At 44.6% G+C, this 23,157-nt stretch overlaps 1 protein-coding gene across 11 annotated transcripts in view; it reads right to left on the reverse strand.

Moving 5' to 3' along the window:
- Positions 1–1,177: 1,177 nt before the first annotated feature.
- Positions 1,178–23,157, reverse strand: part of LOC147013389 (uncharacterized) — a 74,683-nt gene continuing 52,703 nt past the window's right edge. For 3 of the 11 annotated variants that reach the window (XR_015051317.1, XM_085855177.1, XM_085855174.1), the window contains 2 exons: positions 15,991–16,041; positions 14,687–15,497 (listed from right to left, as the gene is read on the reverse strand). Coding sequence is in view for 4 of the 11 variants with exons in the window: in XM_085855174.1 (XP_085711300.1) it covers positions 15,442–15,497; positions 15,991–16,041 (107 nt within the window). In the remaining 7 variants the exon portion in view is untranslated. Of the gene's footprint in view, positions 3,177–14,686; positions 16,042–23,157 lie in introns of those variants that run through there. The other 8 variants (XR_015051316.1, XR_015051315.1, XM_085855173.1 and 5 more) reach the window with 5 other exon arrangements.

The raw sequence follows: 23,157 nt of genomic DNA on the forward strand, positions 1-23,157 counted from the left end.
TGTATTGATTGGGCCTGATATGTTCTTGTGGATCAGGCATTACGTGGCGGAGGTATGCGCTCTACCGAGTGTCCTTCTAGTTTTAATATAGAAAACTTTGAAATAATTGCATCCCTTAAAGTCAGAACATTAGTATTTTCTAACTGATTGACTGATTATTATCCGAATGTCTGGATCATCAGTTTGTCATCGAGGTTTCAAACCTTCCTGCCCCAAATTCCTCCAAACGAGGGTTCCTTGACCTCACCTGTGTCCAACTAGCATTGGTGAATCTGGCAATGCAATCTCTCTTTCTCAAACCAATCCATAACATCCAGTTGTATTTGAAATTCAAGGCGTTCCGACCTAGAAACCAAAAAAAAAAAAACACCACCCAAAGGAAATGTGGAGACATATTTTGGAAAGACCACCCATGCCCTTAAAGGAGTGAATCTTTTGCCTTTCCCAATCCCAAAATGTCATCCAGGCAGGATCCTTAAATAGTTTTGATCCCACGACGCAACCAATAGGAGAGTTGGATCTCAGCCAACCGCCACCACATATATATGTGTGTACGTATACACATACACATACATTCCCATCATACAGGTTGTTGTTACCCCCATGCCGAACACCCAGCGTCCCGTGGATTAGTCTTCATGTTAATTGAGGGTGAGGGGGATTGGCAGTGGAGGGGTTGCCCAGTACATATATTCAACGTGAATTTCGATTGAACTCACTCAGCCACTCACTCACTCAATCCTACGAATCCAACCGCAGATATAAATTGCCGGCATGATGATTTGAAAGCGGCCGCGCAGCTGCATGCATTTGCTCGCCATTTGCTCAATTAGGAGCTAACTCCCAGCACATGGAGAACCACAACCGGTTAATTCTGCATTTCACACATGGCCATCCGCTTTATCAAGCGGCGGAATTCCGCAATTTGGCAAAACCCCGCGTCTTCTCCGCGCAATGAATTTTCATTTGTCCGCCCCTCGCCATTTTCAATATATTTTGGAAATTTCTGCGTCTGTCTGTTTCTGCTTGAATCTGGAGGCAATGGTCGATGGATTTTGTGTATTTTATTTATCTATACAATTAATTATATGCTTCTAAGTCAGTCTGTCTGTCCCTTCATCATATATATTGGCAGTTGAGGGAATCCCATGAGATTGTGACTTAAAGTCGTTTTGTCTTTCTTTAATTGAAACGTTTTGTGTACATACATGCATCACGAAGAAGATAACTAATTTCGGATTATTTATGAATACAATTCGACGACTCGCAAGTCACAACTACACGGAGATTGTGAATTGGACACGTTGTTTCGACTGTCACTTCACACCAGGCACCATTTTAAACAGGTAATCTATATACATATTCTCAAGTGTTTGCGTGTTTGTTTGTGCGTTATTCTTTCACGGCCGAACCGTAGCACATGCAGGCCCCATCCATTGGGTATCAGTACTTCAGAATGCGTGCAAGGCTCTAAGCCACCACAAGTAGGCCTTGACGTCCGTTTTGAGGCCACCAATGGCCGCTATAAAGTGTGTGTTGGGATGAGGGGTCAGGCAGTGCTGCCACCAGTCCACAGGCAAAAGGTAACCACTATGAGGCCAACAACTATCGCTTTTCAATGTCCAACACGCCCTGAAGCCACCTCACCTCGCCGGGAAAAGCTCACCGAGCCGGGCAGTGGTGGGTAGTCCACCCCCACCCCACAGACAGCACCACGTAATCCCAGGTAATGAAGCAATAATATAATGTAATGATGTAGGAATGCCCTCTTGCTTTGAAGAATGAGAATAAAGGGGGAGGGGAGGACAGTGTTGAGATTTGGGGGGGGGGCAGAGAGGAGACAGAGAGTTGGGAGAGGGGAATTGAGGACTTTCAGTGGGGAGATTTAAAAACTTGGGATTAGGGGGGTTGGGAGGAGTTGATGACTTGGGGTTGGGAGGAGATGATGACTTGGGGTTGGGAGGAGTTGATGACTTGGGGTCGGGAGGAGATGATGAGTTGGGGTTGGGAGGAGTTGGAGACTTGGGGTTGGGAGGAGTTGATGACTTGGGGTGAGGAGGAGTTGACGATTTGGGGTTGGGAGTGGGGATTGAGGACGGGGTTGGGAGGAGTTGATGACTTGGGGTTGGGAGGAGATGATGACTTGGGGTTGGGAGGAGTTGATGACTTGGGGTTGGGAGGAGTTGATGACTTGGGGTTGGGAGGAGTTGATGACTTGAGGTTGGGAGGAGTTGATGACTTGGGGTTGGGAGGAGTTGATGACTTGGGGTTGGGAGGAGTTGGGGGCTTGGGGTTGGGAGGAGTTGATGACTTGGGGTGAGGAGGAGTTGATGATTTGGGGTTGAGAGGAGTTGACTGACGATTTGGGGTTGGGAGGAGATGATGACTTGGGGTTTGGAGGAGTTGATGACTTGGGGTTGGGAGGAGTTGAGGACCTGGGATTGGGAGGAGTTGAGGAATTGGATTTGGGAGGAGTTGACGACTTAGGGTTGGGAGGAGTTAAGGACTTGGGGTTGGGGGGGGAGGTGAGACCTTGGGGTTGGGAGAGGCGTTAAGGACTTAGGGAGAGTGTAATGTGGGGGGCTGATTTAATCAACAACATGTTTAGGGAGCACACAGGTAGACAACATTAAATTCCCATGATATATTCAACTCTTCTTTGCATAATATGATTGAAGTCACATTTAACATTATGCGGAATTTTCACAGGGTACCTGCTGGTGCTCTATCATGGTCGGAATACAATATAGAGTAAAAAGCAAAGCGATCGTGTCCAAATCCTTCTGGCACCTTTGTCGTTGCAGTTTCTACTTCAGCAAAAACCCGAGACAATAGGCGGCAGTTGTCGAGGCAACTGTGAGAAATCGTCGAAGGACCGATTGCTGCACATTGCGCCCGATTGCCGCATGCACGGCACGCAACCCAGAGGAGTCATCACGCTGTTTACACGTGAAGTTATTTGTGCGTAAACGTAACACGAGCAGCCTCGGGTTCAGCGTGAGTTTTGTCTCGAGTGCAAGGAAGAGCGCCCTCATCTCAAAAGGAAAGACTTCCGAGTAAAGATGTTTGTCGGAAAAGACCAGACGGTTCTGGATGATCATCATCGTATATCGCAAAGTGAACGCGGCGCCGCGTGCTCGAGCAGCCGAGACCAACTGGATGCATTATTGATGAAGCTGGGGGGGGGAGTGGAGAGTGGAGAGAGGGGGGTAGAGATGGAGCAAAATGAAGAGGACGAGGAGGGTAGGGTATAGAGCTCACCGTCATATACTGTACTTTTATATTGCGTTCAGCCTTTATCCCTGATTGTTTCGACTTAACGTGACCACCTTATCAACTCGTTCAATATTGCCATTGTACACGTGGAAGCGGTATCCCAGACGACCGATCCAAGGAACCACGAACCACAACTTTGCAGTAATTAGAAACAACGCGAATACCGTGCGTGACGTTGTAACCGTATATAACATCACTTTAACCATTGCCCTTAAGATGAAGTGAACACACTAAAACGCAAGGAGCGCACGGCAGGTGCAAATGGCCTCCCCACCCCACCGCCCCGTCCGCATGCACTCGTGTCCGTAACGCTCCTCTACCTGACCCATGTAATCACCGCGGCTAATTGATGAAAGTGCGTGTGACATTTTTATAAGGGCAAATCTTGTCTCAACCTGGCCTTAAATTCGCTCTCCTTCCTTTATTCGACCCCATTTGCCATAAAAATTCATTGTCATTAAAATATCTCACCCGGACTGTCATTAATAGGTCCTTCCCCACGGGCTAGGGAATGGAAACTGACCTCTTCGGGAAAGCGTGAAGGCCCTCTGGGAGTCTTCCGAACCGAGCAAAAGCCCTTTCTATTCCAACACGTCTGCCCTTTCCTATTGCGCATTGAATTTGCAGTACTTGTATAAACCGTGATAAAGGATTTCCAAACTGTTCAAGGTGCGCACGGGCCGCACCCCAGTGAGCGAGTCCTTGGACCCGGTACGCAGTGCGCCGCCGTCACCCCGCCCAGGCGATGGAGCCGCAAAAGCGACTTTTCCACGACGCCGCCCGAGCTTTCGCCGTATTAATTAGTTTTCACGGAATAATTTGAGAGGCCAAAGCAATTAAGCGAGTGCTTCATCACCAGAGCCTGTGAGCTGACGTGGGAGAGGAAGGAGCAGCTTTGCGCCGTTTGTGCGTGCGTATTGGATCCAGTATGCTGGCTTGGTGAGAGCACAGACCTACCGTCGGGATAATTCTCCGTAATCTCCTTCTTCTCTACAGGGCTTCAAGACAGCTGTTCACCCCCATTTCAGATCATCCCCCATCCAAAACCATAATATTTTCTCCCCCATTAACCTTCCCATGCACATTTCAGATCATTCCCCATCCAAAACCATAATATTTTCTACCCCGTTAACCTGACCATGCACACCTCTTTTCAAGTTTCCTTCATGAGAATTTGTTGCTGTATCCACCTTTTCCGTCCACTGAGTCCTCCCCTCGCCCTCATTTGTCCATCTCTTCCTATATTTTGTCTTTCAACCCTGCTGTTGCTGTGTCCCTGCTGTTCTCTCTCTCTCTCTCTCTCTCTCTCTCTCTCTCTCTCTCTCTCTCTCTCTCTCTCTCTCTCTCTCTCCCTCTCTCCCTCTCTCCCTCTCTCCCTCTCTCCCTCTCTCCCTCTCTCCCTCTCTCCCTCTCTCCCTCTCTCCCTCTCTCCCTCTCTCCCTCTCTCTCTCTCTCTCTCTCTCTTTTTCTCTCTCTCTCTCTGTCTCTCTCTCTCTCTCTCTCTCTCTCTCTGTCTCTCTCTCTCTCTGTCTCTCTCTCTCTCTGTCTCTCTCTCTCTCTCTCTCTCTCTCTGTCTCTCTCTCTCTGTCTCTCTCTCTCTGTCTCTCTCTCTCTCTCTGTCTCTCTCTCTCTCTCTCTCTCTCTCTCTCTCTCTCTCTCTCTCTCTCTCTCTCTCTCTCTCTCTCTCTCTCTCTCTCTCTCTCTCTCTCTCTCTCTCTCTCTCTCTCTCTCTCTCTCTCTCTCTCTCTCTCTCTCTCTCTCTCTCTCTCTCTCTCTCTCTCTCTCTCTCTCTCTCTCTCTCTCTCTCTCTCTCTCTCTCTCTCTCTCTCTCTCTCTCTCTCTCTCTCTCTCTCTCTCTCTCTCTCTCTCTCTCTCTCTCTCTCTCTCTCTCTCTCTCTCTCTCTCTCTCTCTCTCTCTCTCTCTCTCTCTCTCTCTCTCTCTCTCTCTCTCTCTCTCTCTCTCTCTCCTATTCCTTTTGTTCTCTTACATTCTGATGCGTTCTGTGTTGTTGCTCCTCCATGGACTTCGACGTTGCATACAAAAAAACCTCTCTTCTCCCCACACCCTCTAACACAGACATGAAAGTAAAGGCGGAATTCCCTCCTCGATAACCACTGACGAATGCAGGTACAGTCATTTCGAGCAACAAACACAATGCAAATGGGACATCAATCGTGCAACATGATCACTGCGGTGTACCACACTGGAAATGGTCATCTGTTTGCTTCTTCCACAGCAATACAAGATATTTCTCCAAGTTATCCCAGGTAATCTTCCCTCTTTTACGTGTAAGGAAATGCGACAATGCATCTGAGTCTTCTATGAGCCTCGATCTTGTAACAACAATAACAACTAGAAGGGCACACGGTAGAGCACATACCACCGCCACGTAATGCCTGATCCACAAGAACATATTGGGCCCAATACATTTTTGAGATATCATTCCATATATCGTTTTTGGCCCGATCTCTCAATGGTGAAGAATCACTTGTGAATTAAATAATTCTCGTATCCAGATCAAGATTCGGATCTTCACCAAAATCGAATCAATTCCTCCTTGCCACACACATAACAAGTCCACCAAGTTTCATTCGAATCCGTCCACAACTTTTTGAGATATCGTGCGATATTTAGTTTTTGGCCCCTATCTCTCAATGGTGAAGAATCACTTTTAAACTTCGAGTAATCGGATCCGGACCTTCAGGAAAATCGAATTACGTCATCCTCATCACACACCCAACCTGTTCACAAAATTTCATCCAGATCCGTCCACAACTTTTCAAGATATCCTGCTCACAAATAAACAAACAAACAGACAAACAGACAGAAAGGGGTGAAAACATAACCTCCGCCACCGAAAGATTCGTGTTTGGGGTGAAGACATCATCGGTGGTCAAAACGACAAACGATTTTTTTTTTTTTAACATCTGCAGGGTTGTACTGTGGGCATCATGGTGTTTTACGGGTTCAAGGTGGATGAAAACCAAGGTAACAAAGTGGGAATGATCTCATTACTGAACGAGAGCAAATGCCTCTTCATCGGCAATCACCAGATCGTCAAAAGGTCACCCGATCGATTAGTTCCAATATCACAACCCGAACACTGCAAATGATCTTTGGTTTTGTTTTTCCATTCTCAATGGCCCATTGCACTACGATTCACTTTGCTTTGGCCTGATTACAACACATAAGCTGGAAAGGTGATTATTGAACACCTGGAAGGAGGAGGAAAAAAAAACCCAACTCCCAGATACCGGCCAATCAATATATGGTGTGAAGGGTTCACGTCACATTGTGCATGCAATGGCATCTTCGTCTTGTCGACTTCAAATTGCATTCGCAGCGTATTGTTGGCTTTTTCACATCAAGGGCCATCTGTTTATCGGTTTACTCACTGGGGAAGAGGGGATGACAAATCGAGAGGATTTAAAGTGAGAAAATGAAGAGGACGACGATGATCGGAAGGAGACATAGGAAGTGAGGAAAGCGAAGATAAGGGAAAGAAGTTTGGGGGCACCAGTCATGGGAGGGCACGGGGATGTGCAGGGTAGGCCTATTGCTGGCCTTTTGTGTACATACTAAATAGATGACCCTGCGATGCTGCCAATCGAAATTGAGGATAATAATTAAAATGTAATAATTCTCACTTTTTGACATCTTGCATTTGTTTCACGTTGAATGGGACTTGAGCAACGAGCAGGTGGTCAGATTGAAAATACCTTTGTGACTATTGTCCTTTAACAATGCTCTGGAACTGCTGACGTCATGTATAATGGCCGATCGAAAATTATGGACAGTGGCCTGATTAGCACCACCTTGGTTCGCATCATGTCATGGATTGCACAAAATACCTGCTACTTGAAAACGTTCATCATCGAGCATGGACGGGAGGTGGCCCAGAGACAACAACGTTGGTGGATGAGCTCCAATTTAAAAACGTCCTGCAGACACTCAAGGAGATCGAGACTGGGGTGTTGCGGGGACAAGAGAAGGTCTAACGGACACGGAATTGTCTATCTGGCCATGATGTACATAGCGTTGTCGTTCCGATGCCTCTCGTTCATACTTGGATGTAAAAGCTGCTTTCCTGATTGCACTCGGCTGTCTTGCAGTCCTTTCAACCTTCGTCGTTTTGTTCTTCAATGAGCCTCGACTCTGTGTAGAAATGTTAACGACTCCTGCAAAAACACATAGGTATTGTCAGTGTTACCTGTCCCAGAATAATAACATGTGAGGACTATGACCACTAAACATACTCAAGACCGTGACAGCACCTCCATGATACAAACGCACAAAATCCACCCATGTGTGTGTGGTTCATTTGATGAATCACAATTTGACGGATCACACAACCTTTTCCCATTGTTCGACTCTTCATTCATTAAGCCCCACAAACCACTGTTTCCCTTAATTAAGATAAGCAAACAACCATACCATCTTCAAATTGACTGCATCATAAGCTGAACGCCCATCTGTCATCAATATTTTCGCCTATTAAGTTCAAAAACCCTGAAGAGTGGAATTGGGTGGGGGAGTGGGGAGTGCAGCAGACATACCTGCTGAGCATGGCTTTGAAGTTAATTATAAAAGAGATAAACTTTCACCTGTCCATGAATGAATTGATTGAACGAATGTTCACACTCAAACACATGTGTGCACACAAAACCATTGATGTTGAGACTTGCGAAGGACATCAATCATCATTTATAATACTATAGGCTTCCAACTGGAGGTTTGCACACTCACGTCTGAGATGTCGAGTCTGGGTTCGAATCTCGACTCGGCTATGAACTACCATCTCGGTGTTTCTCATACAGGGCGAGGCAGGGATGTACACTGTCCCTCGGGTGGACATTAAAATGAGCGTCGCGACCGCTAGCATTTGTTGGTAGACGTTAAAGATCCCATGGTGTTCTTCATGAAGAGTATGTGCGTGAGTTATTGTCGGCGCCCCTGAACAAATTCCAAATTTCTGCCTTGATTGATTGCTGAGAACGCAATGGCAAACCACCTGGGATAATAAAACCACCCAGCATAATCACACCACCAACACAACCACAGCACCCAGCATAATCAAAACCACCCAGCATAGCCATGCCACCAACACAACCACAGCACCCAGCATAATCAAAACCACCCAACATAACTCTTGCCTAGAGACGACTTTGAGAGCACCAATGCTCCGTCAAGAGTAGACGACGACGACGACGACGACGAAGAAGAACTTCAAAACTTTACATGTAACACATTCCTCTTATATTACTTCCTATATAATGTTGAACTCTGCCACCTCGTCTTACATGAGCCTCGATCTTGTATGTGTGTGTGTCTGTGTGTATGTATGTGTATATATATATACATATATATATATATATATATATATATATATATATATATATATATATATTGTTGCGGAAAAGGCCCTTAGTATGCTACTAAATAAAGGATTAGCGCAGACCCCCCATTAAATGCATGTTTAGTCAGGTTGTTCGGTTAATGGACGTTACATGTGTGTAGGGAGATGTAAGAGGCTGTTTATTGTTCGTGCGGTGATGGTGTACCAAGAGCTTCTTCTTCTTCCTTCCCCTCTCCGGACGAGGCCCCGCCCAGTCGGCTGAGAGGGAGTGGCCTAGAGAAGGAAGTGAAACCAAGGGGAGGAGTTCGTCGGCTTCGTAAAGGGGCGCGCCCCGAAAAGAAAAAGTGGTAAGAAACTGAGAGGACGGAGTTGAGCAGTCGGGCTTCGAGGCGAGCGTGCGCCGGGAAGGCAAGAGAGAAACGACGGGTGTCAAGGCGCGATCTGCTGGATGAGCAGTTGGGCTTCGAGGCGAGCATGCGCCGGGAAGGCAAGAGAGAAACGACGGGTGTCGAGGCGCAATCTGCTGGATGAGCAGTCGGGCTTCGAGGCGAGCAGAAAAAGGAAAGCCGGTGGTGATTCTGCAGAGAGAGAAACTGAACTTGGGCGTGCCGGGTCTGCCTTCTGTGGCCTGGAGAAGTGAGCCAGGGCCGAAGGAAAGGCAGGGAAAGGACTGCATGAGGTCTGTCTGCCCTCAGCTGGATGAGAAACAACTCGTGGGAGTCGTGATCTGCTGTGTAGGGGACGGCTGTGTCTGTCTGCGATCTGCTTCGTGAAGGAGGCCTGCTGAACAGGCCAGGCCTGGACTTGTATGCTGGACCTTGTGAGAAACCAGCTGAAACCCATCATCGACCTGACGGTCTGGTGCAGTCGACCTTGTGGGATCTGAACACGCGGAGGCCGCGTGCGTGGGCGGTGCGACAAAGGAGTACGAGCGCCATCTTACCACGCGGTGTGCTCAAGCTTGGGGCTCAAATCCGTGGACATCGGCTTGTTATGAGCGACATTCGTGCTTTTGACACTTTCCTCTCGTCCATGAAACATCACCAAGTACTCTGTCTTGTCTGCATGCTGTCCATGTCTTGTCTGCATGTCGTTTAAGGCTTATCTCGGTCGGGACCCCTTCGAAACCCGTAATCCGTATCTCCCTATTGAAGAACGGGTTATCGATTAATTAAAACATTGTCGTGAATATTTTGCTTGTGTTGTGTTCCCCAATGTTCCCCAAAAAATCTGGCTGATTCGTATGAAGTTGCCGCTTTGGATGAATTTGTGTCACGTCGAGGAACGATCCGTTCGATTGGTATATAAAACCAAAATGGTTACAGACTAGCAGAAAACGCTCGGCATCTGACAAAACTAGTCTGTAACCGGAGTCTATTTCCCCAAGTGGTAAGGTCCAAGGTTACGTTGGTATCGCGATTGAAGACGCATGACCTGAGGCCTGTGCAGAGCCAGCCGGCGTTATAACCCCGGAGACGGTGGTGGTTGGGTGCGAAAACCCAAACTGGGTACGGATGGCGATTGACGCGCTCGTCCGAGAACCCTCCACCCCGGATCCGCAACGATATATATATATATATATATATATATATATATATATATATATATATATATATATATATATATATATACGTATATACACACACACACACACACACACACACACACACACACACACACACACACACACACACACACACACACCCGCTCAAAAGTTTTAGGACACCCCCATTTTTCCAGTTTTTACTGAAATTTAAGCAGTTAAAAGTCCAGTGAATAACCTGAAATGGTACAAAGCTAAGTGGTTAAAAAAACTGCCAGCGGTTTTTGCAGCAGCAGTGCCAAAAAACTGCCAGCTAAGTGGTTAAAAAAACTGCCAGGTTACCAAAAACTGAAAAATAATGTAAATTTCAGAGTTGTTAAAAAAGGCCCTTTTCAGGGAACGAGTAATGGGTTAGCAACTGCAGCTGTTCTGCAGTAATGGAAGTAAACTAAGCCTTGAAAGTTGATGCAAACAATTCCTACAGGTGTCCCAACTTTTGTTGATTAGTTACAAACCCTCTATCTGAAAAAATCAGTGTTGGAACCGACTGTGTTGCTACACCCTCTGAAGCATTATTTGGACAATATTGCATTGCAGGAAGTAGTATATTGCTATCATAATGGTGAGAAAAAGACAATTAAGAAAGGAAGACAGAAAGACCATTTATAAACCCTTAAAGAGCAGGTTTTGGGTCGCTGATGACTTTGTGTGATTCGAAGGTTGTAAGCACATTAATAATCGTTGGGCAATTATTTTCTTACATTTGAAACTCAAAATATGCCAAAATTAACTTTTAAGTCAAAACTTTTGTCAGTGATCGAAAAACGGTCCGGAAGTTACCGAAGATGTTATGACGTCACGTTCTCCGAAAACTTCGTGAACATTCGGAAACAGCGTGTAAACAATGGCGAGATGCGAATCATAGAGTGATTTCAGCGTTTTTTTGAGCGTTTTTGAATTGAGTGTTTTCATTCCGATATTGCCGAGGACGAGTCGGAGGATGATCGGAATTTATACTATGGAGTTTATGGCCCTGAGCGATATATATTTGAGCCACTTGCAAGTGCAAGAAAACGGCCTATTTCGTGTACAAGTGGCAGGACTGACTGCCAGCTCAGGGAGGAAGGAAACCTCCCGCGGAGCAGAAGGGCGAAAGCTCGCTTGATCTTGATTTTCAGTACGAATACAAACCGTGAAAGCGTGGCCTGGCGATCCTTTTGACTTTTTGGGTTTTAAACAAGAGGTGTCAGAAAAGTTACCACAGGGATAACTGGCTTGTGGTGGCCAAGCGTCAATAGCGACGTCGCTTTTTGATCCTTCGATGTCGGCTCTTCCTATCATTGCGAAGCAGAATTTGCCAATTTGCCAATCCAACAATCCAATTTGTTGGATTGTTCACCCACTAACAGGGAACGTGAGCTCGCAAGAATAAGGTAAGTTTGGTGCAATTTGAGCTTTTATTCGTCGAGTTCTGAATGTTTCAAGTTGAGGGTGCCTGGCGCGTATGGCCGCGGGCGCCTTGGCTCGATCGAGGCCACTGCGCTTTTTCCACAAAGATGAGGTTTAAAAATCATTTTTCATCCAAATAAAGGTTATCATCACATGCCTGACTTGTTAAGCTGTCGGATTATGTAAAGATTGTTCGTGAATGGCTGAATATTACTGTTTTATGACTTTGACAAAATAATTTTAAATAATGCCGTGAATTCCTGTGGTGAATTGAGATTTTTGCTTCGATCGACGTTGTGGGTTCGTTTTAAAGTCAATTCAAATTCTGTTTTCGGTTTTTGCAGTCGCTTAGGATGCTTAACACTCGGTATTTGTGAAGTGTGTAAAATTCCGATATTTTATAAGGTTTATGTTCGATGGCGCGCAGGGCCTAGGGCGCCTTGACTAGATGTTAGGCCGCAGCGCTTTTTCCACAAAGATATTGTTTAAAAGTTTAAAAGGCAGGGAAAATTCACCCGTTTTGTTTGTACAAATCTTATCCACTGCCAGCAAATGTTTGATTCCTTCGGGAATCGGTGGGAGCGATTACCCGTTTTCCAGCCATTTTCGCAAAACATGACGACACACGTACGAGGCATGATGTACAAATATCCAAATAACTTTGTTCTACAATAACTCAAAATAAAAAAAGGCCATTATAGACAGTTGCAAGCTCAAAAAAGCGAAAGAACGGCCCGCTCAACTGCACACTTCTTCAATGAAAGAGTGAGCTTCCGCTTTGTTTTGGAGAACGTGACGTCACCATCCGTTATGGCACGCGGCTGCTTTTTTCAACAGCCTCGAGAAATAACAACTTCGGAGTCAAATTTCATTAATATTCCCAATAGGTAGGCAACCACAATAGTTTGCATCAAACTTTGTAATGCACATATAATCATATTGATAAATTTTCAGAACATGTTTGGTGACCCGCAACCTGCTCTTTAAAAATGTACGTCTTTCCTTTCGAGAAATTGCAAACAAAGCCAAGGTGTCAGTGAGTACAGTTTCCTACACCATCAAAAGGCACTTGGAAACTGGAGGAAACTCTGACATGAAGAGGTCTGGCAGACCCAAAGACACAGCACAATCAGAAGACAAGTTTCTGAGAGTCAACAGCTTGCGTGATAGGCGGCTCACATGACAGCAGCTTCAATCAACAGCTTAACTGTTAACTTAACAGCGCGCCGAACTGGTCGAAGTAAGGAAGTCTCAGTTTCAACTGTGAAGAGAAGACTTCGAGCTGCCGGTTTGACAGGTCGAGTGGCAGTAAGAAAGCCATTGCCAGGATGGCAAAATAAGAAAAAAGTGGCTTGCCTGGGCCATGAAGCACCGCCAGTGGACTACTGAAAACTGGAAGAAGGTCTCAAGGACCGATGAATCAAAATTTGAAATCTTCGGTTCATCATGCAGGGTTTTTGTACACCGTCGAGTAGGCGAAAGGATGGTTCCTCAATGTGTGACACCAACTGTCAAACATATAGGAGGAAGAGTGATGATCTGGGGCTCTTGATGAATCCAGTCGTCGACTTGCACAGAGTGACTGGCACCCTGGACCAAAAGGGCTACCACAGCATTTAGTAGCGCCATGCAATACCCTCTGGTCTACGCCTACTTGGTCAGGGGTTCATCCTACAGCAAGATAACGATCCAAAACATACCTCCAGGCTATGTCAGAACTACCTTAAAATAAAAGAACAAGACGGTAGGCTTCAAATCATGGAATGGCCAGCACAGTCTCCAGACTTAAACCCCATCGAGCTGGTTTGGGATGAACTGGACAGAAGGGTGAAAGCAAAGCAACCTACAAGTGCAACACATTTGTGAGAACTTCTGCAACAGTGTTGGGAAGAACTTTCCGAACAATATTTGATTTCCATTGTAGAAAGAAAGCCACGAGTATGTTCGGCTGTTATATCTGCAAAAGGTGGCTACTTTGATGAGTCAAAATTTTAGATTAAATTTTGTCCAACAAAATGATTCCATGATTTCTTTTTTATCTGCAATTGTTTGTTTGTTCTCTGCTTTAATTTCAGAGTACATTGAAACATTAAACTGCTTAAATTTCAGTAAAAACTGGAAAAATGGGGGTGTTCTAAAACTTTTGACCGGTAGTGTATATATATACATATATATGGAGAGAGGGATAGATATGTAGATGGACAGATAGATAGATGGGAAGCAATAGAACATTAAGGACGAAGCAACAGCACCAAATGGTTATCAATACAATAAAGAAGCCCCACATGCAAAAAGCAGAACGAAACACCTTATTCAAAATAAACAATAAATCCTTTACATCCCAAAAGAGAAATGAATTCAAAACACGGAACATGATGAAATGCAGAACGCGTCAGATTGGAGATAATGAATCACAAATAAATGATGTATTTTTACGACATTCATAAATCGTGTTTAATAAAATGTATAAGCTTAATCAAGCTTTTGTGCATTTTGCTTCCACATCACTGCGTTGAAATAATCTCCACTCTTATTTTTCGACACATTACAGGTTAAAATGGACCTAAACTGCCCCCCCTTCTTTATGCTAATCATTTAGGGGACTCAGGGCTGTAATGAGTTTTAATAAAGGCACAGGCTGTTATGGCAGTGTTTGTATTATTCTGCGCAGATAAAGTTCCAATGCGTACTTGGTTTACATCGGGGTAGAGACGGGGTCAGGGGAAGGTGGGGGGAAACCATATGTTTGAGTATATAATATACGATGAACGAAATACAAAGAAATACAAGGACATCAGACGCAGGTGGAGACCATTCAGCCCATCATGCCTGTGCGACATCAACACCACACTCATTTATCAACACAATATCCAAAGAAGAAAATGCAAAATGTATTATTTTTAAAGTGTTTTGTATTTATTTATTTATTTTAAAGTTTTTGCCTATATATATATATATATATATATATATATATATATATATATATATATATATATATATATATATATATATATATATATATATATATATATATATATATATATACACAGTATGTTCCTCCTAAACTGTATAACCATCCCTGAAGATCCCTGAAGTCATACACTTCCCACTTGGTACTTCATATAATCAAATGAGGGGATTTTATTTTCAGCGACAACACAGGTTTTCATGGAATAAGTGTATGTTGTTCATTTCGATAAACACGATGTGTTTAGGATTTCAGTGTATCCAACAGGACGTCCTCACAAGTGGATTCCCAAGCATGTGATATGACACCCTCATGATAGGAATCCCATGCATCCGACAACCTCATGACCTTCCACATGGTTAGGATTTCCAAAGCACTTCCACTTGCTGTCCCAGCACGCACATCACCGGCACCACTTGAACCAACAGAAAGCCCACTTTCCAGCTGAACATCCGTGGCATCGTGAAGGGTGACGGGGGGGGGGGGTGCTGTCAGTTGTGGGGGTGGTGGGGGGGAGGGTCGAGGGTAAAGGAGGATTATATTAACGAGCCGATCTTTAAATCGCACCGATTTAAGTCGTGTCTGGCAGGATCAGCAGCACCGACCCCGCTGACTCTGCATCTCCTTGAGGTCTCCTGGGTAAGGGGATCTGAGTGCCCGGCAATCTCACCAACTTCCTCTTCCTCCACATCTTCATTTCTATTTCATCCTTACAGCTGCTGTACCTGAATTGAACACACTTTCATTCGTTATCCTTGCTCACCTAGGTTTTGTTTCAAAAAAATGGATGGTGTCATCACCAAATGGGATACCTGCTGATCAGGCAACGTTTCGACTACTGATGGTCTTCATTCGGGAGTTTGCAGGCATCTGCTTACTACAGTCACATGATGCCCCCAGCCCCCTTGAGAGACAAAAACGCAAACACACCCAAAGGAGGAGCATCACGTGACGTGACTGCAATAACCAGATGCCTATACTACAGGATGCTGTGGTGTTTAGCCATCCTTTCATGGGGAAGGTCATCACATGACTGTACAGGAAGTATGTCACCAAAGGGGAGTGGGAAACACGTGACCTGGAATATACAGATGTCTGTACAGGATACTAGGATGTTAAGCTAAAAATGAAATTACCCTCCTTGAGAACAGTGCAGGTGGAGGAATAATCCTCCATTACCATTCAGGTATTGATTGTAAAATCATACTTTTCACCTTCTTTGAAAAAGTTGGTCCAGACTATACACCAGACCTTTAAGTACTGCTATCACGATATTGTCAGAGCGTTGGTATCATATTTCCTTTAAAGTGCACGGGACGGGGACGGTGATGGTGGCAGAGCAGTGCTGGGCTTTATAAAGCGCCACCTAATTGGACGCAGCACCTCAGGTACGTCACCTGAGCCGCCTTGGAACCTCCAGTCCATCCCATCTTGCCGATCACCTTGTCCTTGAGTAGAAACACAAAGGGTAATGGAATCAATTTCTCGGTGCAGAGTAATTTACATACATGAAACGTTCAGGCGTCAATCAAGACACTAAATAGAATTAGGCATGGGGGGGAGGGGGTGGGAGGGCGATGGAGGCTCTATTTGCGCATATTTCCATTTCCACCGCATGATACACTGCATCGCTTAACCCCACGTATCGTGACCCATGTGAAAGTCGGCGGGAGGACCTGCATTCGTTTGTAGAGTACAGGGTACCCTTACAACGTAGCCATCTATTTGGCAATCGACAGAGATTTTGAGTTCAAACTGACTGAACGTGTGTGTGTGTGTGTGTGTGTGTGTGTGTGTGTGTGTGTGTGTGTGTGTGTGTGTGTGTGTATGTGTCAGGGGAGGAGTACTTTATAAAGCCCCACCCCTATGTGGGGTTAAGCTGGTAGTCTCTGAAAGGAGGAAACAAAAGGAAATTTCGGCATAGGACCTGGCCAAAAGACCCATCATGCCTGCCTCACATCCACCCACCAACCTCTCCATCTTTTTGTTAATTAGTCTCACCTCGAAGGGGTTGCGAGACTATTGTAATGCCTGTCTGTCTGTCTGTCTGTCCATGTCTATATATTTTTGCTTAAAAATTTTTTTCTCTGCAACCGCTTGTCCGATCGATGCGAAACTTTAAACAGAGGAGGGATTCCTGTAGATAATATTTTGAGAACTCTGATATAATTGGTCACATGGTATGGCAGCCATATTGGATTAAAAAAATATCGCACCTATGTCCAAAGGAAGCAGTGCTGTTTGGCATTTCCTTCTCGTGATGCTAGGCAGCTGGAGCTCTCCCCTTGTGTAAATTCAAAGTCTGCAGCATTAAAAAAAAAATTTGACGGAGAAAAGGAAGGGCATGCCAAATATTGAAGCAGCTCCACCGCTTAAAAATTTGGACATTTTCTAATCTGAAACCGCTCGATCAAAAAAATCTCCCCATAAAAATATTGTAACTTGGCACGTCATCAACTCCCCATAGGGTATATAGAGTGATAACGATGATGTCATGCATGAAGTGGGATTCCAGCCAGAATTGGTTGACTCAAAACCCTCATCCGAAAAATCTGAAACTTCATCTATCTATAATTCCAGCAGTGTGTGTGTGTGTGTGTGTGTGTGTGTGTGTGTGTGTGTGTGTGTGTGTGTGTGTGTGTGTGTGTGTGTGTGTGTGTGTGTGTGTGTGTGTGTGTGTGTGTGTGTGTGTGTGTGTGTGTGTGTGTGTGTGTGTGTGTGTGTGTGTGACCGCTGTTTCTCGACAACCACTGGTCCGATCTAATTGAAACTTGCCAAGTATATTGCTGGGGCCCTGAGTATGTGCCTTTTCAAGGTTTGATATTAATCGGACAAGTGCTTCCCAAGTTATGGCCATTTATTTACCAAACCAATGACAAGACACGTTGCTGCGTAGGCGTGGCTGATGGGGAAAGGGCGCCATTTAGTTACCGTGGCGTAGGAGTGGCAATGGTCAATGGCAGCGAATGTCATGGCAAGCAAAGACAGGGAGGTAAACTTGATTTTAATTTTAATTAACTCTGTGTGTGTAAGTATCACAGCAGTTGTTACTTCGATGCAAGCGATAATTCGTGGAATGCATGTGAACATTCCGTACGGGCAAGCACCACTTCCGGATAGTGATAACTTACTGTATTCTAATAATTTTTTGATTTCTTATGCGCATTTATAGATAAACACAATGCCCAAATCCAGTCGTCGTTTACGAGAGCAAATGAACAGTCTTGAGATGTCAAATTTCTGATGCCAAAGGTTGTTTGAAAGTTTGTTTTTTTATTACATTTTTTTTTTTTTGGTTTGCACCTACGGCCATGCACATACGGCCACACACGTACGGGCACACACTAGTATATCTGATCTACGACCGGATACGAGTGAAGAATTAAACTTATGACGTCATCAGTCATGTGGTGAGGTGGCCATTTTGGATTGAAAATAAAAACGTAACAAATCTTCTTCTCCAGAACCACTTAACAGATCAATGTGAAAATTCCTAGATACAGTGCCTTCAGAAAGTATACACACCCCTTGACTTTTTCACATTTTGTTGTGATACAGCTTGAATTTAAAATGAATAAATTTAAATTTTTTCTCACCGATCTACAGGGTGTTCCAAAAAGACCTAGACAATTTTGGTTGTTAATCTATTTAGAACCACAAATGATACGACGACACACTGATTTATACGATACAGAAGCTCATAAAGTTTTGTGCACACCATCAATACACTTCAATGTGAGATCCGTTTGTCACGGGGACGACATCAAGGTGGTACAAGTTCTTGCCATGTTCGGCTCAGAATGCTTGTGTCCACCTGTGTGCATGCAGCTGTGATCCGAGAACGAAGGTCCTGCAGGTTTGCCACCTTGGTGTTGTCGAAAACATCATTGACAAACCCCCACAGAAAAAAAATCAAGGGGAGTTATGTCTGTTGATCATGGGGGCCAGGCGGTTGGTCTGTCTCGGCCAATCCAGCAACCTGAATTTTTTTCATTCAGGACTGCTCAAATGACTAAGGCCCAATGATGGGGAGCACTGTCCTGTTGAAAAATGATACCGGGTTGCAGGTCTTCAATCTGTGGGAAGGCGGACCCTTCCAACATGTTCATGTAAATTGTTGAGGTCACTATATCCCTGCGAAGAAAGACTGACCCACCAAGCAGTCATGGAGAAGGCCACACCACACATTGACCTGTGGACTGTCACATATGTGTTCAATGACCACATGGGGGTTTTCAGAGGCCCAAATACTCACAATGTGCCGGTTGACCTTCCCCGATACATGAAAGCAAGCTTTGTCTGTGAACATGACCTTTTTCAGGTAATCTTCATCATCCTCTATGGCGTTTGAGTCCTTCATTTGGTTTGAGTTCCTGAAGAATCTGCACCTTATAGGCATAAAGATTGAGTCTTTTATGCAAAATCCTGTTTACAGTCGTGGTTGGTGGTCCCAAATCTCTGGATGCGTGTCGAATTGATTTTCTAGGACTTTGTTGAAATGATACATGCATTTGTTCAACGTCAGCTGCACTTGTGCTTGGTAGACCGGTCCTTTTCTGTTTCTGAGAACTTCCAGGCTCCTTAAACCTCTTGTACCAATCTCTGATACTAGTCCACAATGGTGGATTCCTTCCATACCTTGTACGGAAATTACGCTGAACTTGCGTGTCGGATCTCGTCGGGATGAACCATTCGACGCACTGAGCTTTCTCCCGTGGAGTTGCCATTATATTGTTACGTCTGAGGGGGGTATGCATTCAAAGGGTAATTAGGATGTTTAATTAGGTATGCCATGCTGTTCGAGTTTACCAGGATCTCGATGTAATAAGTAGCAATTCAGTGGTGATAAGTTGTCTAGTAAATGTCCATTTCTTCAAGGGGGAAATGATAATTGTCACGTAATTAGATAGGGAAACGGGATAGGGTAAGTGTGTCTGCGTAAACCCTGTTAGTATTCCCTGGAGGCTTGCCGTGACGTCACAGGACAGTGCTGCGGATGGCTCCGCCCCGTGATCACGATTGGCGGAAGGCGACGGCGGAGGGCCAATAAAACGGCTCGATTGGAAGTGACGAGGACTCGAGGATAAAAAGGTTCTGTTCGGGGAAAAAGGGGGGGAGGAAGAAGATCGGTAAAGAAAAACCGTTTTGGTGGAGGCTGTTGTGCTGGGAGCGTGCTGTTTTGTTGGGCTGATTCGATCCTGGATTCATCGTGTCTCGTGGCCTTGCTGTGTCTCGTGCCTCACCTCGGTTGGCTCTGGGGTTCTGCTGGCTCGGAGTACGGGGTCGAATGGCGGGCGGACCTGCCTCCCTCTCCTGCTCGCAACTTGGCGCCCGAACTGGCTCCCTGGTGGCTGTGAGCGGACTTGCGCCGACACCAGGAGGTCGACAGCACCACGGTGTCTCCTGCCCCTGACAAGCGCAACGCCAGCTCATCCGACGCCAATCCAGGGACTGTTGCGTCTACACCACGGGCCAGCCTGACCACCAGGACCAGCTACGTTTTGTGTGTGTGTGTGTGTGTGTGTGTGTGTGTGTACCTGGCGCCTTAGAGGGTTTGAGATTGGTATATCCATTGGAATTGTTTGTGTTTTCCCCACGCCCGAACCCACACCACCATCCCGTCGAATCGCCCCGGATCCCTCCTCTTGCCGAGTCTTATTATTTCTGGTTAGAGAAATAAACATCATTAACTCAGTGAAAAGCGACTCGTGCCACCTTCCTCGTCCCGTTTGCGGTAGAGCGATTAGAACCGCCATCTTTGGGTTGTAAAGGATAAACCGCCTCCATCGTTTCGGCTCATTCTACGTTAGCGGGACTGTTGAAGTCCCGTGGACGTCACAATATTTTACATTCAACCACCAGACCTGAAAATAAGGAAAACTTTATGAGATTCTGTATCATGTAATTAAAGGGTGTTGTTACATCGTTTGTGGTAATAAATATATTAACAAGAAAAGTTTTCCAAGTCCTTTTGGAACACTCTGTACAGTACACAAAATACCCAATAATGACAAAATGAAAACATGTTTTTGGAAAATTTTACAACTTAATTAATTCTACTCAAGGAGAAGTAAAAATGAAAAGCTTAAATGTCTTGCGCCAATAAGTATTCGAACCCTGAGTCAATACTTTTCAGAAGCACCTTTGGCAGCAAATACAGCTTTGAGTATTCTTGGGTATGCCTGCATCAACTTTGCACATCTGGATTTGGGGATTTTCTCCCATTCTTCCTTGCAGATTTGCTCAAGCTCTGTCAAGTTGGATGGGGAGCGTGGGTGAACAGCAATCTTCAAGTCGTTCCACAGATTCTCAGTGGGATTCAAGTCTGGGCTTTGGCTGGGCCACTCGAGGACTTTCATGTTTTTGTTTTGAAACCATTCCAGTGTTGCTTTGTTTTTTCTTTCTTTTTTGTATGCTTGGGGTCATTTACCTGTTGGAACATAAATGTTTACCATAGTTCAAGGTATTTTGCACTCTATAGCAGATTCTCCTCAAGGATTTGCCTGTATTTGGCTCCATTCATTGTTCCCTCTATCCTTTCAAGTCTTCCAGTCCCTGCCACTGAAAAGCATCCCAATAGCATGATGCTGCCACCACCATGCTTCACGGTAGGGATGGTGTTACATCGGTGATGAGCTGTGCTCGGTTTCCACCAGAGGTAGCGCTTTGCATTCGGGTGATAGACTTCAATTTTCATGTCACCAGACCACAGAATCTTTTGCCTCATGCTCTCAGAGTCTTTCATGTGCCGATTTGCAAACTTCAGGTGTGTTGACATGTGCCTTTTTCTCAGGAGTGGCTTCTGTTTGGCCTTTTGTCCCTGCAGCTTTGTGAAGTGCTACAGACACTATTGTCCTTCCGGCAGGTTCATCTCAGCAAAGGAAGTCTGTAGTTCTGTCAGTGGTCATTGCGTTCTTGCTCACCTCCATGACCAGCGTCCTTCTTTCCAAGTTGCTCAGTTTGGTCAGATGGCCAGCTCTATGAAGAGTCTGGGTCGCTCCGTATTCTTTCCATTCCCTAATGATGGAGCTCATCGTGCTCTTGGGAACTTTCAACACTCTAGAAATAGTTTTATACCTTTCTCCAGATCTATGCCTCCTCACAATTCTATCTCGAAGTTCGACAGACAGTTCCTTGGATTTAATGGTGGAGTTTCTGCTCTAACATGCACTGTAAACTGTGAGACCTTATATAGAAAGGTGTGTTTCTTTCAAAATCATGTCTAATCAATTTAATTTGCCACAGGTGGATTCAAATTAAGTTTTAGTGACATCTCAGGGATGATCAAAGGTAATTGGATGTACCTGAGCTCAATTTTGAGTGTCATAGCAAAGGGGTTGAATACTTATTTACGCAAGACATTTCAGCTTTTCATTTTAAATTAACAGATGTTTGGTACTACAGAACTTCAATATGGATACAAACAAACAGGACATAATAGTGACCGAAGCTTTTCATGCTGCACTCTTCAGGGTAAGATCGCAACAAGTGAAGGAGGAAGTGAAGGCACGTGCTCATATACGCAAGTCTCTATAAGGTAGACACCGATTTGTTCAACCGTAATGACATCACGGTTAATCCGAGCCGCCATTGGTTGGCTCATCGTCTTCACCTCGAGCTCCAATTGGGGAAACCAATCCCCCCTCTATCCAAGATGCCGTTGCAAACGTCAATCATCGGCGAACTCTGTTCCAGCCAATGGGAGCTCGAGGTGAAGACGATGAGCCAACCAATGGGAATTCGGATTAACCGTGACGTCATTACGGTTGAACCAATCGGTGTCAACCTTATAGAGACTTGCGTATATAAGCACGCACCTTCACTTCCTCCTTCACTTGTTGCGATCTTACCCTGAAGAGTGCAGCACGAAAAGCTTCAGTCACTATTATGTCGTGTTTGTTTGTATCCATATTTTAATTAATTTGTAAAAAAAACTTCTCAAAACATGTTTTCACTTTGTCATAATGGGATATTTTGTGGAGATCAGTGACAAAAAAATTTAAGTTTAAACCATTTGTAATTCAGGCTGGAACACAACAAAATATGACAAAAGACAAGGGATGTGAATACTTTCTGAAGGCACTGTATGACTAGCGATTGGGAATATAGTTTGAACATTTAGACGTCATCAGACACATGGTCTAGCAGCCATGTTGGTTTGAAGCTAAAACCTTTAAAAACATTTTCTCTCAAACTGCTGAACAAATGGATTTGAAACGTTAAGTTTATAATCCACTACCCATGGGGATATAAGGGCGATAACTAAAACATCATTGGTCATATGGTTTGGCAGCCATATTGGATTTAATAAAAACCTCAAAAAAATTCCTTCAACTGCTTGACAGATTGATGTGAAACTTCACACATATGATTGACTACCCATGGGGAATATATTTTGAATTTTTTGTCATATTCATCGTCATTGACACAATTTAGCCAGAGTGTGCAAAAAAGTGGTTGTTAAATATCTTAATAATTATTAAGATATTTTATTAAGATATATTAAGATTATTAAGATATATTGATTATAATCAATAAAGCTACAGATAAGGGCAATGTATGTG

The sequence above is a fragment of the Eptatretus burgeri genome, chromosome 14 (genome assembly GCF_056783735.1).
Source record: "Eptatretus burgeri isolate ZD-2024b chromosome 14, Ebu_testis_v1, whole genome shotgun sequence".
NCBI lineage: Eukaryota > Metazoa > Chordata > Myxini > Myxiniformes > Myxinidae > Eptatretus > Eptatretus burgeri.